Here is a 22,845-nt window from a genome sequence, read left to right on the forward strand (position 1 = left end):
AACTTTAAGGACAATTTAATGTGTAAATAATGCGCTAACAGAAAATCACGACAGTTAAAATAATATTCACGCGAAAATAGTGTTATGTCTGAACATTATGAATACGAAGTTCAGGTTTGTACAAGTTTTATTTTCTTTGCTGCTGGTCCATCCACACTTGTTTCCTCGTCACTAGAATCGATGCCATGAATACCAGCTATGTCCCTGGATCCTCCATTCACACTCTCAAGACTTGAATGAACCCTCAGTTTGTCCAACAACCATGTCTCGTTGCCAGGGATTTCCTCCAGCTTCTCAACCTTGGAAACCGATTTGTTGAGTCTTCGAGATTCTAAATTTGAAATATTATATATATTATTCACAAGCAAAATACAATTCTTTTTAATGAATCAACAAGAAAGTAAATTTGTATACCAATAATTATTTTGAAGTCAATATTTTACTGGAAACGTTAAATTTGCCAGAAATTAATTTTGAACATGCCAGTAGGAATAAACAACATCTTTGCATTGTTATTCAAACTGAATAACACACTATTGCAATTTCTGTAACTGTAAGTGCCTACTGACTCCAAATTAAAGTTTTGACCCCAAAACAGACAGTTTGTATCATTTGTAATACTTTTCATAAAACACATGTCAACCATTAACACAATTCAAGTCCATGTACTTACGCACCAAGTGATTAAAATAAGCTTTTACTTTGAGATTCCCAGCTTGTGTGCAGGTCTATTTTTATTTTATGTTTTCTCTTTAAAAGTATTATTAACTAAACATATTCTATACAGTTTTGCTAGAAATGAATTTAATTACAGTGTATAATAAGTCCCTTCAACAGTCTAAATTTTGTACTTAATAAGGACACATCCCCAGGTAATCCTTTATTCAATTTTATTGATAAAACTATACACTATCACAATTAAATTGTAATATACAATATTTCAAACTGGGAAAACAATGCCAAAATCAACAGAATCAAAACTCTAATTGCAAAAAGGGTTAGACTTAATATACGACTACTGCTGCACAGTGTGTAAGGAAAATGGCGTATTCATCATGGTTGCACAGTTCTTCTGTGAAAAATGTTCCAAGTGTTACTACGACAAATGTGTAGGACTTCACAACCAGTTCAACAAGCACAGTCAGGCAGGACAAAACTACAGAAATAAAAAGTTATCAAGGCAACAGTGGCTGCGCTGGAGAAATGTCCAGAACACAAGAATGAAATTGTTGAAATGTTCTGTGAGAACCACCAGCAATTGTTGTGTCACATTAATACTATTTAATTGAACTATGTTTACATACATCAACAAGAAACCGTCGGACAGGTGATGCTCCCCAAAGTTTTTTTTTGTCACAATATTGCACTATATATTCAGATAAAAGGAAACGTCTTGAGGGCACAGTAGTTGGGGGGAACAATAATTATTTATAGAAAATTTCAAAGGGCCATTACTCTGTGAAAAATCATCCGACCAGAACCCGCTGATAATATGCACATCTCTTGGTAGTGAAGCTTCCCATAAAGTTTCATTGAAATCCGGTCATTAGTTGCTGAGAAATAGCCCGGACAAGAATTGCACTATATGTACAGTTAATTGAAAATTTCAAAGGGCCATAACTCTGTGAAAAATCATCCGACCAGAACCCGCTCATAATATGCACATCTCCTCTTGGTAGTGAAGCTTCCCATGAAGTTTCATTGAATTCCGGTCATTAGTTGCTGAGAAATAGCCCGGACAAAAATTGTGCACGGACGGACAGACAGACAAAGTGGCGACTATATGCTCCCCCCAAAATAAATTTTGGGGGAGCATAATAAGAAGAAGATTATTTTGTCTTGTTTTTGTTGTTTTTGTGTTTTAGCAATTCACTTCTTTGAATGTATGTTTTTCGAAAAGCTTCTTCAATCAGAACACACTACAAAAAAATTCAAAAAAATATCATAATGCAAGAGAGCCAAAAATCCTGAGACCTGAGAGAAATTCACTGTTTTTATCAGCTGTTGTGATGTTCAGAATCGAATTAGAACTCAGCCAGGATATCATAACAACGCATATTCCCAGCCAGTTTCATGGCTATTGGGCAAAAAATTAGGCCTCTAAAGTGATCGCAACTTTTCATGGTAATTACCCAACGACCTAGATATCATTTGCAAAATATTTTGACAAAAATTTGCAATGATCGGACAACATATGTGGCAAGTGTTCGCACGCTTTTTCTTAAATTTGATCTCGTGATCTAATTTAACCCCATGATACCGAGTTTTAAACTAACTCAAATATCATTGGAAAAATAATCTAAGTTTCAACAAGGGCTGTTTGTAAAACATGCATGCCCCCCATATGGGCTCTCTATTGTAGTGACAGCCATTGTGTGAATATGTTTTTTGTCACTGTGACCTTGACCTAGTGCCCTGAAAATCAATAGGGGTAATCTGCCAGTCATGATCAATGTACCTATGAAGTTTCATGAACCTAGCCATAAGCGTTCTTGAGTTATCATCTGGAAACCATTTTACTATTTCGGGTCACTGTGACCTTGACCTTTGACCTAGTGACCTGAAAATCAATAGGGGTCATCTGCGAGTCATGATCAATCTACCTTTCAAGTTTCATGATCCTAGGAATAAGCGTTCTTCAGTTATCATCCGGAAACCATTTTACTATTTCGGGTCACCGTGAACTTGACCTTTGACCTAGTGACCTCAAAATCAATAGGGGTCATCTGCGAGTCATTGATCTACCTATGAAGTTTCATGATCGTAGCCATTAGCGTTCTTGAGTTATCATCCGGAAACTATTTTACTATTTCAGGTCACCGTGACCTTGACCTTTGATATAGTGACCTGAAAATCAATAGGGGTCAACTGCGAGTCATGATCAATCCACCTATCAAGTTTCATGATCCTAGGCATAAGCGTTCTTGAGTTTTCATCCGGAAACCATTTTACTATTTCGGGTCACCGTGACCTTTGACCTAGTGACCTGAAAATCAATGGGGTCATCTGTGAGTCATGATCAAAGTACCTATGAAGTTTCATGATCCTAGGCATAAGCGTTCTTGAGTTATCATCCGGAAATCATTTTACTATTTCGGGTCACTGTGACCTTTACCTTTGACCTAGTGACCTGAAAATCAATAGGGGTCATCTGCCAGCCATTATCAATCTACCTACGAAGTTTCATGATCCTAGGCATAAGCGTACTTGAGTTATCATCCAGAAACCATTTTACTATTTCGGGTCACTGTGACCTTGACCTTTGACCTAGTGACCTAAAAATCAATAGGGGTCATCTGCGAGTCATGATCAATCTACCTATCAAGTTTCATGATTCTAGGCCTAAGCGTTCTTGAGTTATCATCCGGAAACCATTTTACTATTTCGGGTTACTGTGACCTTGACCTTTGACCTAGTGACCTGAAAATCAATAGGGGTCATCTGCGAGTCATGATCAATCTACCTATCAAGTATCATGATCCTAGGCCTAAGCGTTCTTGAGTTATCATCCGGAAACCATTTTACTATTTCGGGTTACTGTGACCTTTGACCTAGTGACCTGAAAATCAATAGGGGTCATCTGCGAGTATTGATCAATCTACCTATCAAGTTTCATGATCCTAGGCCTAAGCGTTCTTGAGTTATCATCCAGAAACCATTTTACTATTTTGGGTCACCTTTGACCTAGTGACCTCAAAATTATTAGGGGTCATCTGCGAATCATGATCAATGTTCCTATTAAGTTTCATGATCCTAGGCCCAAGCGTTCTTGAGTAATCATCTGGAAACCACCTGGTGGACGGACCGACAGACATGTGCAAAGCAATATACCCCCTCTTCTTCGAAGGGGGGCATAAAAAGATTGGGCAATAAATGTAACTGCTAAATGGTTAACAAGCTTTCACAATAACCCTTTCAAGAAAACTGCCCGCCCCCCGATCAAGACATTATTAGCACAAATGTTCTGACCAAGTTTTGTAAACATTAAGCAATACCATGAAAAAGTCCTGTTTTCTTAACACTGTTCACAAGGTATAGGTTGACGACTGACCAGTGACCATGCAGGGTCAAAAGCTGATTACAAAAGCTCACCTTTGCACGCTGTGCTCAGTTTAGCTTAAAAAGACCATAACTATGTTTATGTTGAAACATCCATAATAAAATAGGAATTTGCGCAATTCAAAATGCAGGTTCATATGTTTGCAAAGTCTCATGCCTTTGACAGCAAAATCTTTAAGTCCTGCACAACGCATACAAAAATACAGATCGAAGAACAGATGAACAAGGGCTGAACAAGGGCGTACAACTAGTCCTAAATAGTAATGTTCCCCAGTGGCTTTACTGTTGAGTGAATTTCGACCTTGCCACTTCTAAATCAACAAGATGCGTTTGTGAAACACAATGTCCCCCTATATGATGTTTGACCTTGAAGGATGACCTTGATTCTTCACCACTCAAAATGTGCAGCTCCATGAGATACACATGCATTTCAAATATAAAATTGCTAGCTTCAATATTGCAGAAGTGACATTACATGAGCAATTTTGACCAATATATTTGACCTTGAAGGATGACCTCGACCTTGACCTTTCACCACTCAAAATGTGCAGCTCCATGAGATACACATTCTTGCCGAATATCAAGTTGCTATCTTCAATATTGCAAAAGTATTCATAAAATAAGCGATTTGGGCCACATATATTTGACCTCTGACCTTGAAGGATGACCTTGACCTCTCACCACTCAAAATGTGCAGCTCCATGAGATACACATGCATACCCAATATCAAGTTGCTATCTTCAAGATTGCAAACGTATTCATAAAATAAGCTATTCGGGCCACATATATTTGACCTCTGACCTTGAAGGATGACCTTGACCTTGACCTTTCACCACTCAAAATGTGCAGCTCCATGAGATACACATGCATGCTAAATATCAAGTTGCTATCTTCAATATTGCAAAAGTATTCATAAAATGAGCAATTTTGGCCACATATATTTGACCTCTGACCTTGAAGGATGACCTTGACCTTGACCTTTTACCACTCAAAATGTGCAGCTCCATGAGATACACATGCATGCCAAATATCAAGTTGCTATATTCAATATAGCAAAAGTTATTGCAAAATGTTAAAGTTGGCGCAAACAGACCAACCAACAGACCAACCAACAGACAGGGCAAAAACAATATGTCCCCCACTACTATAGTGGGGGACATAAAAATTCTTCCTTTAAAACAATATGTTGATGATTCCAGCAACATTGGGATTGTAAAAAGAGTTCAACAATACAGATCTGGCAGATGTCTACAATAGTTATTTATAAAACATGAGTTTTGTCACATTCAATACAGAAGTCCCCTGCCGCGAACATGTTGTGGGAGTGGATCAGGATGGCTATACGTTTCATTAACTAATCTTAAGTACTTAATAGTTATGGCAGGATGCAGATTTAAGATTCCTATTATTTCTATCAGCGCAGCAACCTTAACTTAACCAACGAAAAAAATGAAATAACATGCATATTCACTATAGGGCCTTCTAACCTCATACCAAGTTCCATCAACCTAGCATTAGTACTGAAGATTCGAATGTATTGTTATTCATGTAACCATAGAAATAACCATATCTTGGTTAATTTTTAGTTATCGTGGACCCAGATTTTTCTGCAAGACCTATCGACAACAAGAGCTCCGCTGTCGGAGACAAATGTCCACCCCCCAAACTGGGCCTTGACACAGGGTTTTTTGCAACAAAACGGACCATTAGAGTTAATCTTATCATATTATTGTGACTTAGCCACATTATTAAGTTTTTAGGTGGCACGAAGTTATGCACTTCTGTAAAATGATTGTTAAAGTAAATGGTTTGAGAATCTTATAGTATTACATGTATAACTAGTGATGACACAATGTTCAAATAAAATAGATTAGTCTTTGTGTCGGCAGATAGTGGTTCGCATTTGTGTTCATTTATTACACAGTTTAAAACACTTCCCTTTGTTTTACATATCACCCGTTTATTGTGATATAAAAGTTATATGAAATTATGTTGTCACAACTTATTGTGACCTTGACCTAGTGACCACAATTTCAATAGAGGTCATCTACTGTAAAAAGCCAGTTCACATGCGAAGTATCAAGCCAATAGGTCCCTCCGGTCACAAGTTATTGATCGGAAACAATTTTCACACTTAGTGTGACAGTGACCTTGATCTAGTGACCCCAATTTTAATTGGAGTCATCTACTGGCAAAGAGGCCAATGCACATGGGATGTATCAAGCCAATTGGTCCATTCGTTCACAAGTTATTGATCGGAAACGAACTGGTCTACCGACAGACTGACATCCAGCAATACGATGTACCCCCTCTTCTTCAAGGGGGACATAACAAAACTGAAATAGCGTACATATATCCCTTATGGTTAACTATTCACTAACCAAGTTTCATCGACCTAGCTAAGGTACTTGTTGAGTAATCACATGGTCAGAATTATGTACGTAACCATAGCATCTGTGACCATAGCAACCTCAATTTTTTTCTGAAAAAAAACAACTGAAGTATCATGCATACTCGTTGTATGGCCCTTTATCCAAATATCAAGTTTTAGTGCCTTTCGAGTTAACGCAGGATCCAGATTTGGACGGACACAAACTGGAGAAAACCTTTAGTCCACTCTGGTAACATTGGTAGGGGACTATCTATTGTGTGTGTATGTCAGAGTTTATTTATCGCTGAGCCTTCACAACTACCTTATGCACTGACCTGGGGACTATCTATTAATTTACAGAAGCCAGAAATATCAACTACAATAAAGGTATCTTCTCTGAAAAAAAAGAAAGTGTGGCAGTTACCTGAGTGTTTTAGCAGGGCCTCACAGTTTAAGGTCACTGCAGCCTTTGACTGGGCAGCATTCAGGTTCAGTAGGCTGCCTCTGAACACAGCAGTTAAGGGGCATAATCAGAGATGAAAGGGAGATAAGCAGAGATGAACGGGAGATAATCCGAGTTGAAAGGGATATAAGCAGAGATTAAAGGGAGATAACCCCAGATAAACGGGAGATGATCAGAGTTAAAAGGGATATAACCGCATATTAAGAAAGATCATCAGAAACTAGAGCTTTGTCACAGACGTGACATACACCCCCACGCGCCTCATTGACACAGACTATTTTGCATGCTGTCTTCACAAAACAAGAGAATCTATTTAATTAATGGTGATTTTTAAGAATTATTATGCCATTATCATTTATGGCCATTTCGACCTTTAAACTCTTGATTTCTTTCCCATGACACGCCGTCCAATGAATGTGAACAAAATTAATGTACAGAGTCATTTTAAAATCTCACAATGAATGACATAGTTATGGCCCGGACCAGCTCATTTATAGCAATTTTTTACCTTTGAACTCACAGTGTGATCTTGACCTTGGAGATATTGACGTAATTCATTCGCGCAACACACCGTCCAATGATGGTGAACAAATGTGCCAAATGATTTTAAAATCTCACAATGAACGACATAGTTATGGCCCGGACAAGCTCATTTATGGCCATATTTGACCTTTGAACTCACAGTGTGACCTTGACCTTGGAGATATCGACGTAATTCTTTCGCGCAACACACCATCCAATGATGGTGAACAAATGTGCCAAATGATTTTTAAATCTCACGATGAACAACATAGTTATGGCCCGGACAAGCTCATTTATGGCCATTTTTGACCTTTGAACTTAAAGGGTGCCCTTGACCTTGGAGATATCAATGTAATTCTTTCGCGCGACACACTGTCCAATGATGGTGAACAAATTTGCTAAATGATTTTAAAATCTCAAAATAAATGATAAAGTTATGGCCCGGACAAGCATTTGACCTTTGAACTCCATGTGTGACCTTGACCTTGGAGATGTTGACGTACTTTTTTCACGCGACACACCGTCCCATGATGGTGAACAAATGTACCAAGTCATTTTAAAATCTAACAATAAATGACATAGTTATGGTCCAGACAGACTTTCGGTTAAAAACACACTAAGTGACCCCGTGACCTCGTTTTTGACCCGGCATGACCCATATTCAAACTTGACCTAGACAACATCTAGATACAACTTGTGACCAAGTTTGGTGAAGATCAGATGAAATTTTGGGACAGACCGTCCGACAAAGTGACTCCTTTATAGCCCCAATTACCAATGGTAATGGGGGTATAATGAAAGGGAGATAATAAGATATGACAGGAAAATAATCAGAGATGAAAGGGAGATAATAAAGAGATAAAAGACATTATTTGGTTTTATGTTTGCTGTGTAACATACCTTAAAGATTCCATTGAGACTTATACTGGTGGCAAGTTCAATTTTGTAGAACTATAAGGCAATTCTCATTTGCTCTGGGGTTTTTTTAATATCTATGTATATATCTTTATTTGAAAACAATAAGTTATCAAATGCTTACGTTTCTCTCTAATATAAATATAAGAACATCTTATTTCAATTTTGAAATTAGACAACTTGTACCAGTACATACACTGCAAAAGTACAAGGTAAAGGATACAAGTTTGCCACATCATAGGGACCTCGTAACTCCATTGCCTGGAATGGAAAATGTATATACTGTTTAAAAGTCAAATACACTTCACAGTTTATTTTGAATACCTTGAGGTAATGATGCCCACAAGTATAACTCGTATAAGTCTAATAATTGAAACATTTTCAAAAAAGTTACTTTTTACAGGGGGCTTAATTCGCCGGTCTTATATAAAAATAATCTCAATATTTGCAATGGGACCAACCTTTAGCTAACATTTTACATGAAAAACAATTACACTAAAATACATGCACAAAATGTTACCTTTTCACAGCCGCTCGTGAGAATGATATTCTGCAATAAAAATAGTGTCACTGTTTTGTATGAACAAACATACAAGTTGTTATGGAAAAAGCACAAAAATGTTTGGATATAGATATGAATGAACACGCAACACATATTTAAAAAGAGACATTAATGATCACACGACACATGTTGGGTAATGACATGGATGAACACAAACAACAATTAGAACACAGACATTGATGACTATACAACAAATGTTATAACACAGATCTGAATGAACACAAACAACAATTAGAACACAGAAATTGATGACTATACAACAAATGTTATAACACAGATCTGAATGAACACAAACAACAATTAGAACACAGACATTAATGACTAAACAACAAATGTTAGAACACAGATCTGAATGAACACAAACAACAATTAGAACACAGACATTGATGACTATACAACAAATGTTATAACACAGATCTGAATGAACACAAACAACAAGCAGAACACAGACATTGATGACTATACAACAAATGTTATAACACAGATCTGAATGAACACAAACAACAAGTAGAACACAGACATTGATGACTATACAACAAATGTTATAACACAGATCTGAATGAACACAAACAACAAGTAGAACACAGACATTAATGACTTAACAACAAATGTTAGAACACAGATCTGAATGAACACAAACAACAATTAGAACACAGACATTGATGACTATACAACAAATGTAAGAACACAGATCTGAATGAACACAAACAACAAGTAGAACACAGATATTGATGACTATACAACAAATGTTATAACACAGATCTGAATGAACACAAACAACAAGTAGAACACAGACATTAATGACTTAACAACAAATGTTAGAACACAGATCTGAATGAACACAAACAACAATTAGAACACAGACATTGATGACTATACAACAAATGTAAGAACACAGATCTGAATGAACACAAACAACAAGTAGAACACAGACATTGATGACTATACAACAAATGTTAGAACACAGATCTGAATGAACACAAACAACAAGTAGAACACAGACATTAATGAGTTAACAACAAATGTTAGAACACAGACCTGAATGAACACACACCACATGTTTCGACAGAGATTTGAATGAACACATGATACATGTTTAAATACAGATATGGATGAAAAAATGACACATTAGGGCAAAGATACTTGACACAATTTTAAACACAAATCTATGAATGCATGACATATATTTAAAAACATACATGCATGAACACATGACACATGTTTGAACAAAGATATGGATGAACATATGACACATGTTTGAACAAAGATATGGATGAACACATGTTTGTTTACAGATATTGATAAACACATGATATATGTTTGGACACAGATATGGATGAACAAACAACACATGTTTGGAGGTATCCGGACAAACGGCACTCTGACAATTGGCACTCTATTTTTTTTGCATTCCCAGACGATGGGCAGCTCTTAAATTTGACGACCAGGACAGGACAATTGGCACCCGATTAAAGGCGATTGATCATGCCCGATAAAACCTTGTTTGACTAATAAGTATTACAACATGTATCCGCTAATTAATTTGGTAAAAGAGATGATCAATACATCACATCAACATATTTTTTGGTTCTCAAACTAATTTAAGTGTGGATTGATTAACCTAATCTGCTAATTGGTTTAAACACGTTTACATCCATCACATATATCAAAGATTATCAAACAAGAGATGTGTTCGTCAGAAACACAGTTACCCCCTATTGCGCCGCTTTGAAATAAAAATTCAATATATCACTTGGCAGATTTAGAAATTATCTCCCTTTTAAAGCTTATTACTTCCCTTGGATTGTATTTTTTTACTTTTGACCTTGAAGGATGACCTTGACCTTTCACCACTCAAAATGTGCAGCTTTATGAGATATACATGCATGCCAAAGATCAAGTTGCTATATTCAATATTGCAAAAGTTATGGCCAATGTTAAAATTTTCGGACGGACACACAGACAGACAGACAGACAGACAGACACACAGACAAACAGACTGACAGTTCAATTGCTATATGCCACCCTACCTAGGGCATAAAAATGTCGTATTGGACCGGATGTGGTTATAAGCAGATATCATATTTGAAAAGTTTCTCTGCATTTTCCACTTTCATTTATAAAAAGATTACTACTTCAAGTTAATGCTAAAAAATTCATAACTTTTACAACTAACAATACCTTACCTTGCCTTTGTCACAGAAAACAAACTGCTGAGCATTTGCAATAAAGTACTTTCTCAGGGTAGAGTCTCGGATAGCCGGGCTGTACTGGAACTCAAACTTGATACCTCGCTGCACAGCCTGAAACAACACACAAAAAACTGGCTTTTGATATGAGTCTGTCTCTAGGAAAATGGGGCCTCATTCATGAGCAAAAAGTGTCTTCCCAAATTAGCCTGTGCAGTCCCCACAGGCTAATTGGTGACAACACTTTCCACCTTTATGGATTTTTTTTTCATTTAATTTCTCTGCTTAACAAAATGTCTGTCTCAGCGTGTAAAGTGACTGCACAGACTAATCTAGGACGACACTTGTTGCTCATGCATGAAGCCCAGGACGACACTTGTTGCTCATGCATAAAGCCCAGGACGACACTTGTTGCTCATGCATGAAGCCTAGGACGACACTTGTTGCTCATGCATGAAGCCCAGGACGACACTTGTTGCTCATGCATGAAGCCCAGGACGACACTTGTTGCTCATGCATGAAGCCCAGGACGACACTTGTTGCTCATGCATGAAGCCTAGGACGACACTTGTTGCTCATGCATGAAGCCCAGGACGACACTTGTTGCTCATGCATGAAGCCCAGGACGACACTTGTTGCTCATGCATGAAGCCCAGGACGACACTTGTTGCTCATGCATGAAGCCCAGGACGACACTTGTTGCTCATGCATGAAGCCTAGGACGACACTTGTTGCTCATGCATGAAGCCCAGGACGACACTTGTTGCTCATGCATGAAGCCTAGGACGACACTTGTTGCTCATGCATGAAGCCCAGGACGACACTTGTTGCTCATGCATGAAGCCTAGGACGACACTTGTTGCTCATGCATGAAGCCAAGGACGACACTTGTTGCTCATGCATGAAGACCAGGACGACACTTGTTGCTCATGCATGAAGCCCAGGACGACACTTGTTGCTCATGCATGAAGCCCAGGACGACACTTGTTGCTCATGCATGAAGCCTAGGACGACACTTGTTGCTCATGCATGAAGCCTAGGACGACACTTGTTGCTCATGCATGAAGCCTAGGACAACACTTGTTGCTCATGCATGAAGCGCAGGACGACACTTGTTGCTCATGCATGAAGCTCAGGACGACACTTGTTGCTCATGCATGAAGCCCAGGGCGACACTTGTTGCTCATGCATGAAGCCCAAGACGACACTTGTTGCTCATGCATGAAGCCCAGGACAACACTTGTTGCTCATGCATGAAGCCCAGGACGACACTTGTTGCTCATGCATGAAGCCTAGGACGACACTTGTTGCTCATGCATGAAGCCCAGGACGACACTTGTTGCTCATGCATGAAGCCCAGGACGACACTTGTTGCTCATGCATGGAGCCCAGGACGACACTTGTTGCTCATGCGTGAAGCCTAGGACGACACTTGTTGCTCATGCGTGAAGCCTAGGACGACACTTGTTGCTCATGCATGAAGCCAAGGACGACACTTGTTGCTCATGCATGAAGCCTAGGACGACACTTGCTGCTCATGCATGAAGCCTAGGACGACACTTGTTGCTCATGCATGAAGCCCAGGACGACACTTGTTGCTCATGCATGAAGCCTAGGACAACACTTGTTGCTCATGCATGAAGCCTAGGACGACACTTGTTGCTCATGCATGAAGCCCAGGACGACACTTGTTGCTCATGCATGAAGTCCAGGACGACACTTGTTGCTCATGCATGAAGCCTAGGACGACACTTGTTGCTCATGCATGAAGTCCAGGACGACACTTGTTGCTCATGCATGAAGCCTAGGATGACACTTGTTGCTCATGCATGAAGCCTAGGACGACACTTGTTGCTCATGCATGAAGCCCAGGACGACACTTGTTGCTCATGCATGAAGCCTAGGACGACACTTGTTGCTCATGCATGAAGCCCAGGATGACACTTGTTGCTCATGCATGTAGCCCAGGACGACACTTGTTGCTCATGCATGAAGCCTAGGACGACACTTGTTGCTCATGCATGAAGCCCAGGACGACACTTGTTGCTCATGCATGAAGCCTAGGACGACACTTGTTGCTCATGCATGAAGCCCAGGACGACACTTGCTGCTCATGCATGAAGCCTAGGACGACACTTGTTGTTCATGCATGAAGCCCAGGACGACACTTGTTGCTCATGCATGAAGCCTAGGACGACACTTGTTGCTCATGCATGAAGCCCAGGACGAAACTTGTTGCTCATGCATGAAGCCTAGGAGGACACTTGTTGCTCATGCATGAAGCCTAGGACGACACTTGTTGCTTATGCATGAAGCCTAGGACGACACTTGTTGCTCATGCATGAAGCCCAGGACGACACTTGTTGCTCATGCATAAAGCCTAGGACGACACTTGTTGCTCATGCATGAATCCAAGGACGACACTTGTTGCTCATGCATGAAGCCCAGGACGACACTTGTTGCTCATGCATGAAGCACAGGACGACACTTGTTGCTCATGCATGAAGCCTAGGACGACACTTGTTGCTCATGCATGAAGCCTAGGACGACACTTGTTGCTCATGCAAGAAGCCCAGGACGACACTTGTTGCTCATGCATGAATCCCAAGACGACACTTGTTGCTCATGCATGAAGCCTAGGACGACACTTGTTGCTCATGCATGAAGCCCAGGACGACACTTGTTGCTCATGCATGAAGCCTAGGACGACACTTGTTGTTCATGCATGAAGCCCAGGACGACACTTGTTGCTCATGCATGAAGCCCAGGAAGACACTTGTTGCTCATGCATGAAGCCCAGGACGACACTTGTTCCTCATGCATGAAGCCCAGGACGACACTTGTTGCTCATGCATGAAGCCTAGGACGACACTTGTTGCTCATGCATGAAGCCCAGGACGACACTTGTTGCTCATGCATGAAGCCTAGGACGACACTTGTTGCTCATGCATGAAGCCCAGGACGACACTTGTTGCTCATGCATGAAGCCTAGGACGACACTTGTTGCTCATGCATGAAGCCCAGGACGACACTTGTTGCTCATGCATGTAGCCCAGGACGACACTTGTTGCTCATGCATGAAGCCTAGGACGACACTTGTTGCTCATGCATGAAGCCCAGGACGACACTTGTTGCTCATGCATGAAGCCTAGGACGACACTTGTTGCTCATGCATGAAGCCTAGGACGACACTTGTTGCTCATGCATGAAGCCTAGGACGACACTTGTTGCTCATGCATGAAGCCCAGGACGACACTTGTTGCTCATGCATGAAGCCTTGGACGACACTTGTTGCTCATGCATGAAGCCCAGGACAACACTTATTGCTCATGCATGAAGCCCAGGACGACACTTGTTGCTCATGCATGAAGCCCAGGACGACACTTGTTGCTCATGCATGAAGCCCAGGACGACACTTGTTGCTCATGCATGAAGCCCAGGACGACACTTGTTGCTCATGCATGAAGCCTAGGAGGACACTTGTTGCTCATGCATGAAGCCTAGGACGACACTTGTTGCTCTTGCATGAAGCCCAGGACGACACTTGTTGCTCATGCATGAAGCCCAGGACGACACTTGTTGCTCATGCATGAAGCCTAGGACAACACTTGTTGCTCATGCATGAAGCCCAGGACGACACTTGTTGCTCATGCATGAAGCCTAGGACGACACTTGTTGCTCATGCATGAAGCCAAGGACGACACTTGTTGCTCATGCATGAATCCCAGGACGACACTTGTTGCTCATGCATGAAGCCTAGGAGGACACTTGTTGCTCATGCATGAAGCCTAGGACGACACTTGTTGCTCTTGCATGAAGCCCAGGACGACACTTGTTGCTCATGCATGAAGCCCAGGACGACACTTGTTGCTCATGCATGAAGCCTAGGACAACACTTGTTGCTCATGCATGAAGCCCAGGACGACACTTGTTGCTCATGCATGAAGCCTAGGACGACACTTGTTGCTCATGCATGAAGCCCAGGACGACACTTGTTGCTCATGCATGAAGCCTAGGACGACACTTGTTGCTCATGCATGAAGCCTAGGACGACACTTGTTGCTCATGCATGAAGCCTAGGATGACACTTGTTGCTCATGCATGAAGCCTAGGACGACACTTGTTGCTCATGCATGAAGCCCAGGACGACACTTGTTGCTCATGCATGAAGCCTAGGACGACACTTGTTGCTCATGCATGAAGCCCAGGACGACACTTGTTGCTCATGCATGTAGCCCAGGACGACACTTGTTGCTCATGCATGAAGCCTAGGACGACACTTGTTGCTCATGCATGAAGCCCAGGACGACACTTGTTGCTCATGCATGAAGCCTAGGACGACACTTGTTGCTCATGCATGAAGCCCAGGACGACACTTGTTGCTCATGCATGAAGCCTAGGACGACACTTGTTGTTCATGCATGAAGCCCAGGACGACACTTGTTGCTCATGCATGAAGCCTAGGACGACACTTGTTGCTCATGCATGAAGCCCAGGACGACACTTGTTGCTCATGCATGAAGCCTAGGAGGACACTTGTTGCTCATGCATGAAGCCTAGGACGACACTTGTTGCTCATGCATGAAGCCTAGGACGACACTTGTTGCTCATGCATGAAGCCCAGGACGACACTTGTTGCTCATGCATGAAGCCCAGGACGACACTTGTTGCTCATGCATGAAACCTAGGACGACACTTGTTGCTCATGCATGAAGCCTAGGACAACACTTGTTGCTCATGCATGAAGCCCAGGACGACACTTGTTGCTCATGCATGAAGCCCAGGACGACACTTGTTGCTCATGCATGAAGCCCAGGACGACACTTGTTGCTCATGCATGAATCCCAGGATGACACTTGTTGCTCATGCATGAAGCCCAGGACGACACTTGTTGCTCATGCATGAAGCACAGGACGACACTTGTTGCTCATGCATGAAGCCTAGGACGACACTTGTTGCTCATGCATGAAGCCTAGGACGACACTTGTTGCTCATGCATGAAGCCCAGGACGACACTTGTTGCTCATGCGTGAAGCCCTAGACGACACTTGTTGCTCATGCATGAAGCCTAGGACGACACTTGTTGCTCATGCATGAAGCCCAGGACGACACTTGTTGCTCATGCATGAAGCCTAAGACGACACTTGTTGTTCATGCATGAAGCCCAGGACGACACTTGTTGCTCATGCATGAAGCCCAGGACGACATTTGTTGCTCATGCATGAAGCCTAGGACGACACTTGTTGCTCATGCATGAAGCCTAGGACGACACTTGTTGCTCATGCATGAAGCCCAGGACGACACTTGTTGCTCATGCATGAAGCCTTGGACGACACTTGTTGCTCATGCATGAAGCCCAGGACAACACTTGTTGCTCATGCATGAAGCCCAGGACGACACTTGTTGCTCATGCATGAAGCCCAGGACGACACTTGTTGCTCATGCATGAAGCCCAGGACGACACTTGTTGCTCATGCATGAAGCCCAGGACGACACTTGTTGCTCATGCATGAAGCCTAGGAAGACACTTGTTGCTCATGCATGAAGCCTAGGACGACACTTGTTGCTCTTGCATGAAGCCCAGGACGACACTTGTTGCTCATGCATGAAGCCCAGGACGACACTTGTTGCTCATGCATGAAGCCTAGGACGACACTTGTTGCTCATGCATGAAGCCCAGGACGACACTTGTTGCTCATGCATGAAGCCTAGGACGACACTTGTTGCTCATGCATGAAGCCCAGGACGACACTTGCTGCTCATGCATGAAGCCTAGGACGACACTTGTTGCTCATGCATGAAGCCTAGGACGACACTTGTTGCTCATGCATGAAGCCTAGGATGACACTTGTTGCTCATGCATGAAGCCTAGGACGACACTTGTTGCTCATGCATGAAGCCCAGGACGACACTTGTTGCTCATGCATGAAGCCTAGGACGACACTTGTTGCTCATGCATGAAGCCCAGGACGACACTTGTTGCTCATGCATGTAGCCCAGGACGACACTTGTTGCTCATGCATGAAGCCTAGGACGATACTTGTTGCTCATGCATGAAGCCCAGGACGACACTTGTTGCTCATGCATGAAGCCTAGGACGACACTTGTTGCTCATGCATGAAGCCCAGGACGACACTTGTTGCTCATGCATGAAGCCTAGGACGACACTTGTTGTTCATGCATGAAGCCCAGGACGACACTTGTTGCTCATGCATGAAGCCTAGGACGACACTTGTTGCTCATGCATGAAGCCCAGGACGACACTTGTTGCTCATGCATGAAGCCTAGGAGGACATTTGTTGCTCATGCATGAAGCCTAGGACGACACTTGTTGCTCATGCATGAAGCCCAGGACGACACTTGTTGCTCATGCATGAAGCCTAGGACAACACTTGTTGCTCATGCATGAAGCCCAGGACGACACTTGTTGCTCATGCATGAAACCTAGGACGACACTTGTTGCTCATGCATGAAGCCTAGGACAACACTTGTTGCTCATGCATGAAGCCCAGGACGACACTTGTTGCTCATGCATGAAGCCCAGGACGACACTTGTTGCTCATGCATGAAGCCCAGGACGACACTTGTTGCTCATGCATGAATCCCAGGATGACACTTGTTGCTCATGCATGAAGCCCAGGACGACACTTGTTGCTCATGCATGAAGCACAGGACGACACTTGTTGCTCATGCATGAAGCCTAGGACGACACTTGTTGCTCATGCATGAAGCCTAGGACGACACTTGTTGCTCATGCATGAAGCCCAGGACGACACTTGTTGCTCATGCGTGAAGCCCAGGACGACACTTGTTGCTCATGCATGAAGCCTAGGACGACACTTGTTGCTCATGCATGAAGCCTAAGACGACACTTGTTGCTCATGCATGAAGCCCAGGACGACACTTGTTGCTCATGCATGAAGCCCAGGACGACACTTGTTGCTCATGCATGAAGCCCAGGACGACACTTGTTGCTCATGCATGAAGCCCAGGACGACACTTGTTGCTCATGCATGTAGCCCAGGACGACACTTGTTGCTCATGCATGAAGCCCAGGACGACACTTGTTGCTCATGCATGAAGCCTAAGACGACACTTGTTGTTCATGCATGAAGCCCAGGACGACACTTGTTGCTCATGCATGAAGCCCAGGACGACACTTGTTGCTCATACATGAAGCCCAGGACGACACTTGTTCCTCATGCATGAAGCCCAGGACGACACTTGTTGCTCATGCATGAAGCCTAGGACGACACTTGTTGCTCATGCATGAAGCCCAGGACGACACTTGTTGCTCATGCATGAAGCCTAGGACGACACTTGTTGCTCATGCATGAAGCCCAGGATGACACTTGTTGCTCATGCATGAAGCCCGGGACGACACTTGTTGCTCATGCATGAAGCCCAGGACGACACTTGTTGCTCATGCATGAAGCCCAGGACGACACTTGTTGCTCATGCATGAAGCCCAAGACGACACTTGTTGCTCATGCATGAAGCCCAGGACGACACTTGTTGCTCATGCATGAAGCCCAGGACGACACCTGTTGCTCATGCATGAAGCCCAGGACGACACTTGTTGCTCATGCATGAAGCCCAGGACGACACTTGTTGCTCATGCGTGAAGCCTAGGACGACACTTGTTGCTCATGCGTGAAGCCTAGGACGACACTTGTTGCTCATGCATGAAGCCCAGGACGACACTTGTTGCTCATGCATGAAGCCCAGGACGACACTTGTTGCTCATGCATGAAGCCTAAGACGACACTTGTTGCTCATGCATGAATCCCAGGACGACACTTGTTGCTCATGCATGAAGCCTAGGACGACACTTGTTGCTCATGCATGAAGCCTAAGACGACACTTGTTGCTCATGCATGAAGCCCAGGACGACACTTGTTGCTCATGCATGAAGCCTAGGACAACACTTGTTGCTCATGCATGAAGCCTAGGACGACACTTGTTGCTCATGCATGAAGCCCAGGACGACACTTGTTGCTCATGCGTGAAGCCCAGGACGACACTTGTTGCTCATGCATGAAGCCTAGGACGACACTTGTTGCTCATGCATGAAGCCCAGGACGACACTTGTTGCTCATGCATGAAGCCTTGGACGACACTTGTTGCTCATGCATGAAGCCCAGGACAACACTTCTTGCTCATGCATGAAGCCCAGGACGACACTTGTTGCTCATGCATGAAGCCCAGGACGACACTTGTTGCTCATGCATGAAGCCCAGGACGACACTTGTTGCTCATGCATGAAGCCCAGGACGACACTTGTTGCTCATGCATGAAGCCTAGGAGGACACTTGTTGCTCATGCATGAAGCCTAGGACGACACTTGTTGCTCTTGCATGAAGCCCAGGACGACACTTGTTGCTCATGCATGAAGCCCAGGACGACACTTGTTGCTCATGCATGAAGCCTAGGACGACACTTGTTGCTCATGCCTGAAGCCCAGGACGACACTTGTTGCTCATGCATGAAGCCTAGGACGACACTTGTTGCTCATGCATGAAGCCCAGGACGACACTTGTTGCTCATGCATGAAGCCTAGGACGACACTTGTTGCTCATGCATGAAGCCTAGGACAACACTTGTTGCTCATGCATGAAGCCTAGGACGACACTTGTTGCTCATGCATGAAGCCTAGGACGACACTTGTTGCTCATGCATGAAGCCCAGGACGACACTTGTTGCTCATGCATGAAGCCTAGGACGACACTTGTTGCTCATGCATGAAGCCCAGGACGACACTTGTTGCTCATGCATGAAGCCTAGGACGACACTTGTTGCTCATGCATGAAGCCCAGGACGACACTTGTTGCTCATGCATGAAGCCTAGGACGACACTTGTTGCTCATGCATGAATCCCAGGACGACACTTGTTGCTCATGCATGAAGCCTAGGACGACACTTGTTGCTCATGCATGAAGCCTAGGACGACACTTGTTGCTCATGCATGAAGCCTAGGACGACACTTGTTGCTCATGCATGAAGCCCAGGACGACACTTGTTGCTCATGCATGAAGCCCAGGACGACACTTGTTGCTCATGCATGAAGCCCAGGACGACACTTGTTGCTCATGCATGAAGCCCAGGACGACACTTGTTGCTCATGCATGAAGCCCAGGACGACATTTGTTGCTCATGCATGAAGCCTAGGACGACACTTGTTGCTCATGCATGAAGCCCTAGACGACACTTGTTGCTCATGCATGAAGCCCAGGACGACACTTGTTGCTCATGCATGAAGCCCAGGACGACACTTGTTGCTCATGCATGAAGCCCAGGACGACACTTGTTGCTCATGCATGAAGCCCAGGACGACACTTGTTGCTCATGCATGAAGCCCAGGACGACACTTGTTGCTCATGCATGAAGCCCAGGACGACACTTGTTGCTCATGCATGAAGCCCAGGATGACACTTGTTGCTCATGCATGAAGCCCAGGACGACACTTGTTGCTCATGCATGAAGCCCAGTTTTCCATGATCGAGGCTCATATTTAAACTTCTCACTTCTTCTTTTTCAAAAGCAATTATCACACAAGTATCATGTGTCTTTACTGATCCGTAATCTTTCCATAAGTAACATTAGTACATAACTTAACACCTAAAAAGATTTTCATATCACTATCTTTTTTTATATCCACCAAATGTCTAATGATCCATGTGTTTCTGCCAAAGACCAGTAAAAATTGATGAGGTCTGTTAAAATTGATGAGGTCAAAATTGATGAGGTCTGTTAAAATTGATGAGGTCTGTTAAAATTGATGAGGTCTGTTAAAATTGACGAGGTCTGTTAAAATTAATGAGGTCTGTTAAAATTGATGGGGTCTGTTAAAATTGATGTTCACTGTGTGTCAAAGCACTAATTTCCTTCAATTTGATTCGGTCTCCTGGAAACTGGGCTAAAGGCCTGTTCCTAAAATGTCATCCCTGATTAGCTTGTGGAGTCTGCTCTTATGAAATTTTTGTTTTCTTTACTTCTCTTCTACACGAAATCCAGTCGGGACAAAGATTAATGTGGGACGCACATGCATTAAACCTGGTTTTACCAGAAGGAACCTCATATAATGCTTACTACTTGTGGACAATACCATACTACTGTAGTTAATAAGATAACTCACAGCCTTTAATAATTAGTCAGCTAATGATAATAACTTTGGTTTAAACATATTTATTCTAGAAAGTGTGTGTACAAGATATGTTACAAACTTTGTTTGTTGTAACTTACAGCATTAATAGTGGTCCTCTTCAGTTTGAATGGTAGCTTCTCTGTGACATCAAGAGTGATAATGTCAACATTCAGGGCTGTACAGGCTTGCTGAAACATCATTCCATGTCATATGATATATGAAACAACATACCATGTTACAGGCCATATGAAACATCATACCATGATACAGTATATATGAAACATCATATGATGTTACAGGATATATGAAACATCATACCATGATACAGGATATTTGAAACATCCTACCATGATACAGGATATATGAAACATCACACCCTCATACAGGATATATGAAACATCATACCATGATACAGGATATATGAAACATCACACCCTGATACAGGATATATGAAACATCATTCCATGTCATATGATATATGAAACAATATACCCTATTACAGTATATATGAAACATCATATGATGTTACAGGATATATGAAACATCATACCATGATACAGGATATATGAAACATCATACCATGATACAGGATATATGAAACATCACACCCTGATACAGGATATATGAAACAACATACAATGTTACAGGATATATGAAAAATCATACCATGTTACAGGATATATGAAACACCATACCATGTAACAGGATATATGCAACATCATACCATGATACAAGATATATGAAACATCACATTCATGTTACAGGATATATTAAACATCATACCATGTTACAGGATAAATGAAACATCATACCATGTTACATAATATTTTAAACATCAGACCATGATACAGGATAAATGAAACATCATACCATGTTACAGGATATATGAAACAATATATAAAACATCATATCATGATACAGGATATATTAAAGGAAGTCTCTACTGAGTGAAATCCTGGTAGGCAGAAAGTGATGTCCCTGATTAGCCTGTACAAACTGAACAGGCTAATCTGGGACAACCCTTTATGCACATGTATTAAGCCCCATTTTCCCAAAGCGAGGCATGTTTGATCCAGAGTTATTATGTCAACATTCAAGGCTGAGAAGGCTTGCAGAAAAAGAAAACATCTTAGAGGATACACAAGATCTTAGTTCTGTTTCTTATACAACAAGCAAATTTGTTGAATTGATATCCCCTGCCAAATAAAGTTTGTTGATGGGTGCAAATCCATTGATATATGGTATAATCCTAAAAAAATATTTACATGTAGAGTAATTGCTTTTATGCATTACAATTTTCCTCATTGATATCTATACACCCATGCAGTTTCATATTGAAATCTTTTTTTGGAATTTGTGACGGTCATTTTCCGATGTGATATAGTTAAATGCTGAGATTGGTCAACCCATAAAAATCGACGAAAAATTATTATTGACCAATAACAATGATTTTACAGAACTTCTTTTATTTATGTCACAGACTCATTCAGGCAATGGTTGGTCAATGTACACAGTTCATCCTTTCATGTGAAAATCATACTCAACTTTGCTTGCCACTCATGGTATCATTACTTTTCATTAAAAATTGGAATAAGAGTATTGCAGCAAAGATGAAACTTA

At 42.3% G+C, this 22,845-nt stretch overlaps 1 protein-coding gene across 5 annotated transcripts in view; it reads right to left on the reverse strand.

Annotated features, from left to right (window-relative positions):
• LOC127842883 (ribonuclease P protein subunit p30-like) overlaps positions 1 to 22,845 on the reverse strand; it is a 40,944-nt gene continuing 18,099 nt past the window's right edge. For all 5 annotated transcript variants that reach the window (XM_052372650.1, XM_052372651.1, XM_052372648.1 and 2 more), the window contains 6 exons: positions 21,324 to 21,413; positions 11,079 to 11,195; positions 8,851 to 8,880; positions 8,554 to 8,591; positions 6,855 to 6,934; positions 1 to 331 (listed from right to left, as the gene is read on the reverse strand). In XM_052372650.1, coding sequence (XP_052228610.1) covers positions 111 to 331; positions 6,855 to 6,934; positions 8,554 to 8,591; positions 8,851 to 8,880; positions 11,079 to 11,195; positions 21,324 to 21,413 — 576 coding nt within the window. In that variant the 3' untranslated portion in view covers positions 1 to 110. The remainder of the gene's footprint in view (positions 332 to 6,854; positions 6,935 to 8,553; positions 8,592 to 8,850; positions 8,881 to 11,078; positions 11,196 to 21,323; positions 21,414 to 22,845) is intronic.

The sequence above is a fragment of the Dreissena polymorpha genome, chromosome 8 (genome assembly GCF_020536995.1).
Source record: "Dreissena polymorpha isolate Duluth1 chromosome 8, UMN_Dpol_1.0, whole genome shotgun sequence".
Lineage (NCBI taxonomy): Eukaryota > Metazoa > Mollusca > Bivalvia > Myida > Dreissenidae > Dreissena > Dreissena polymorpha.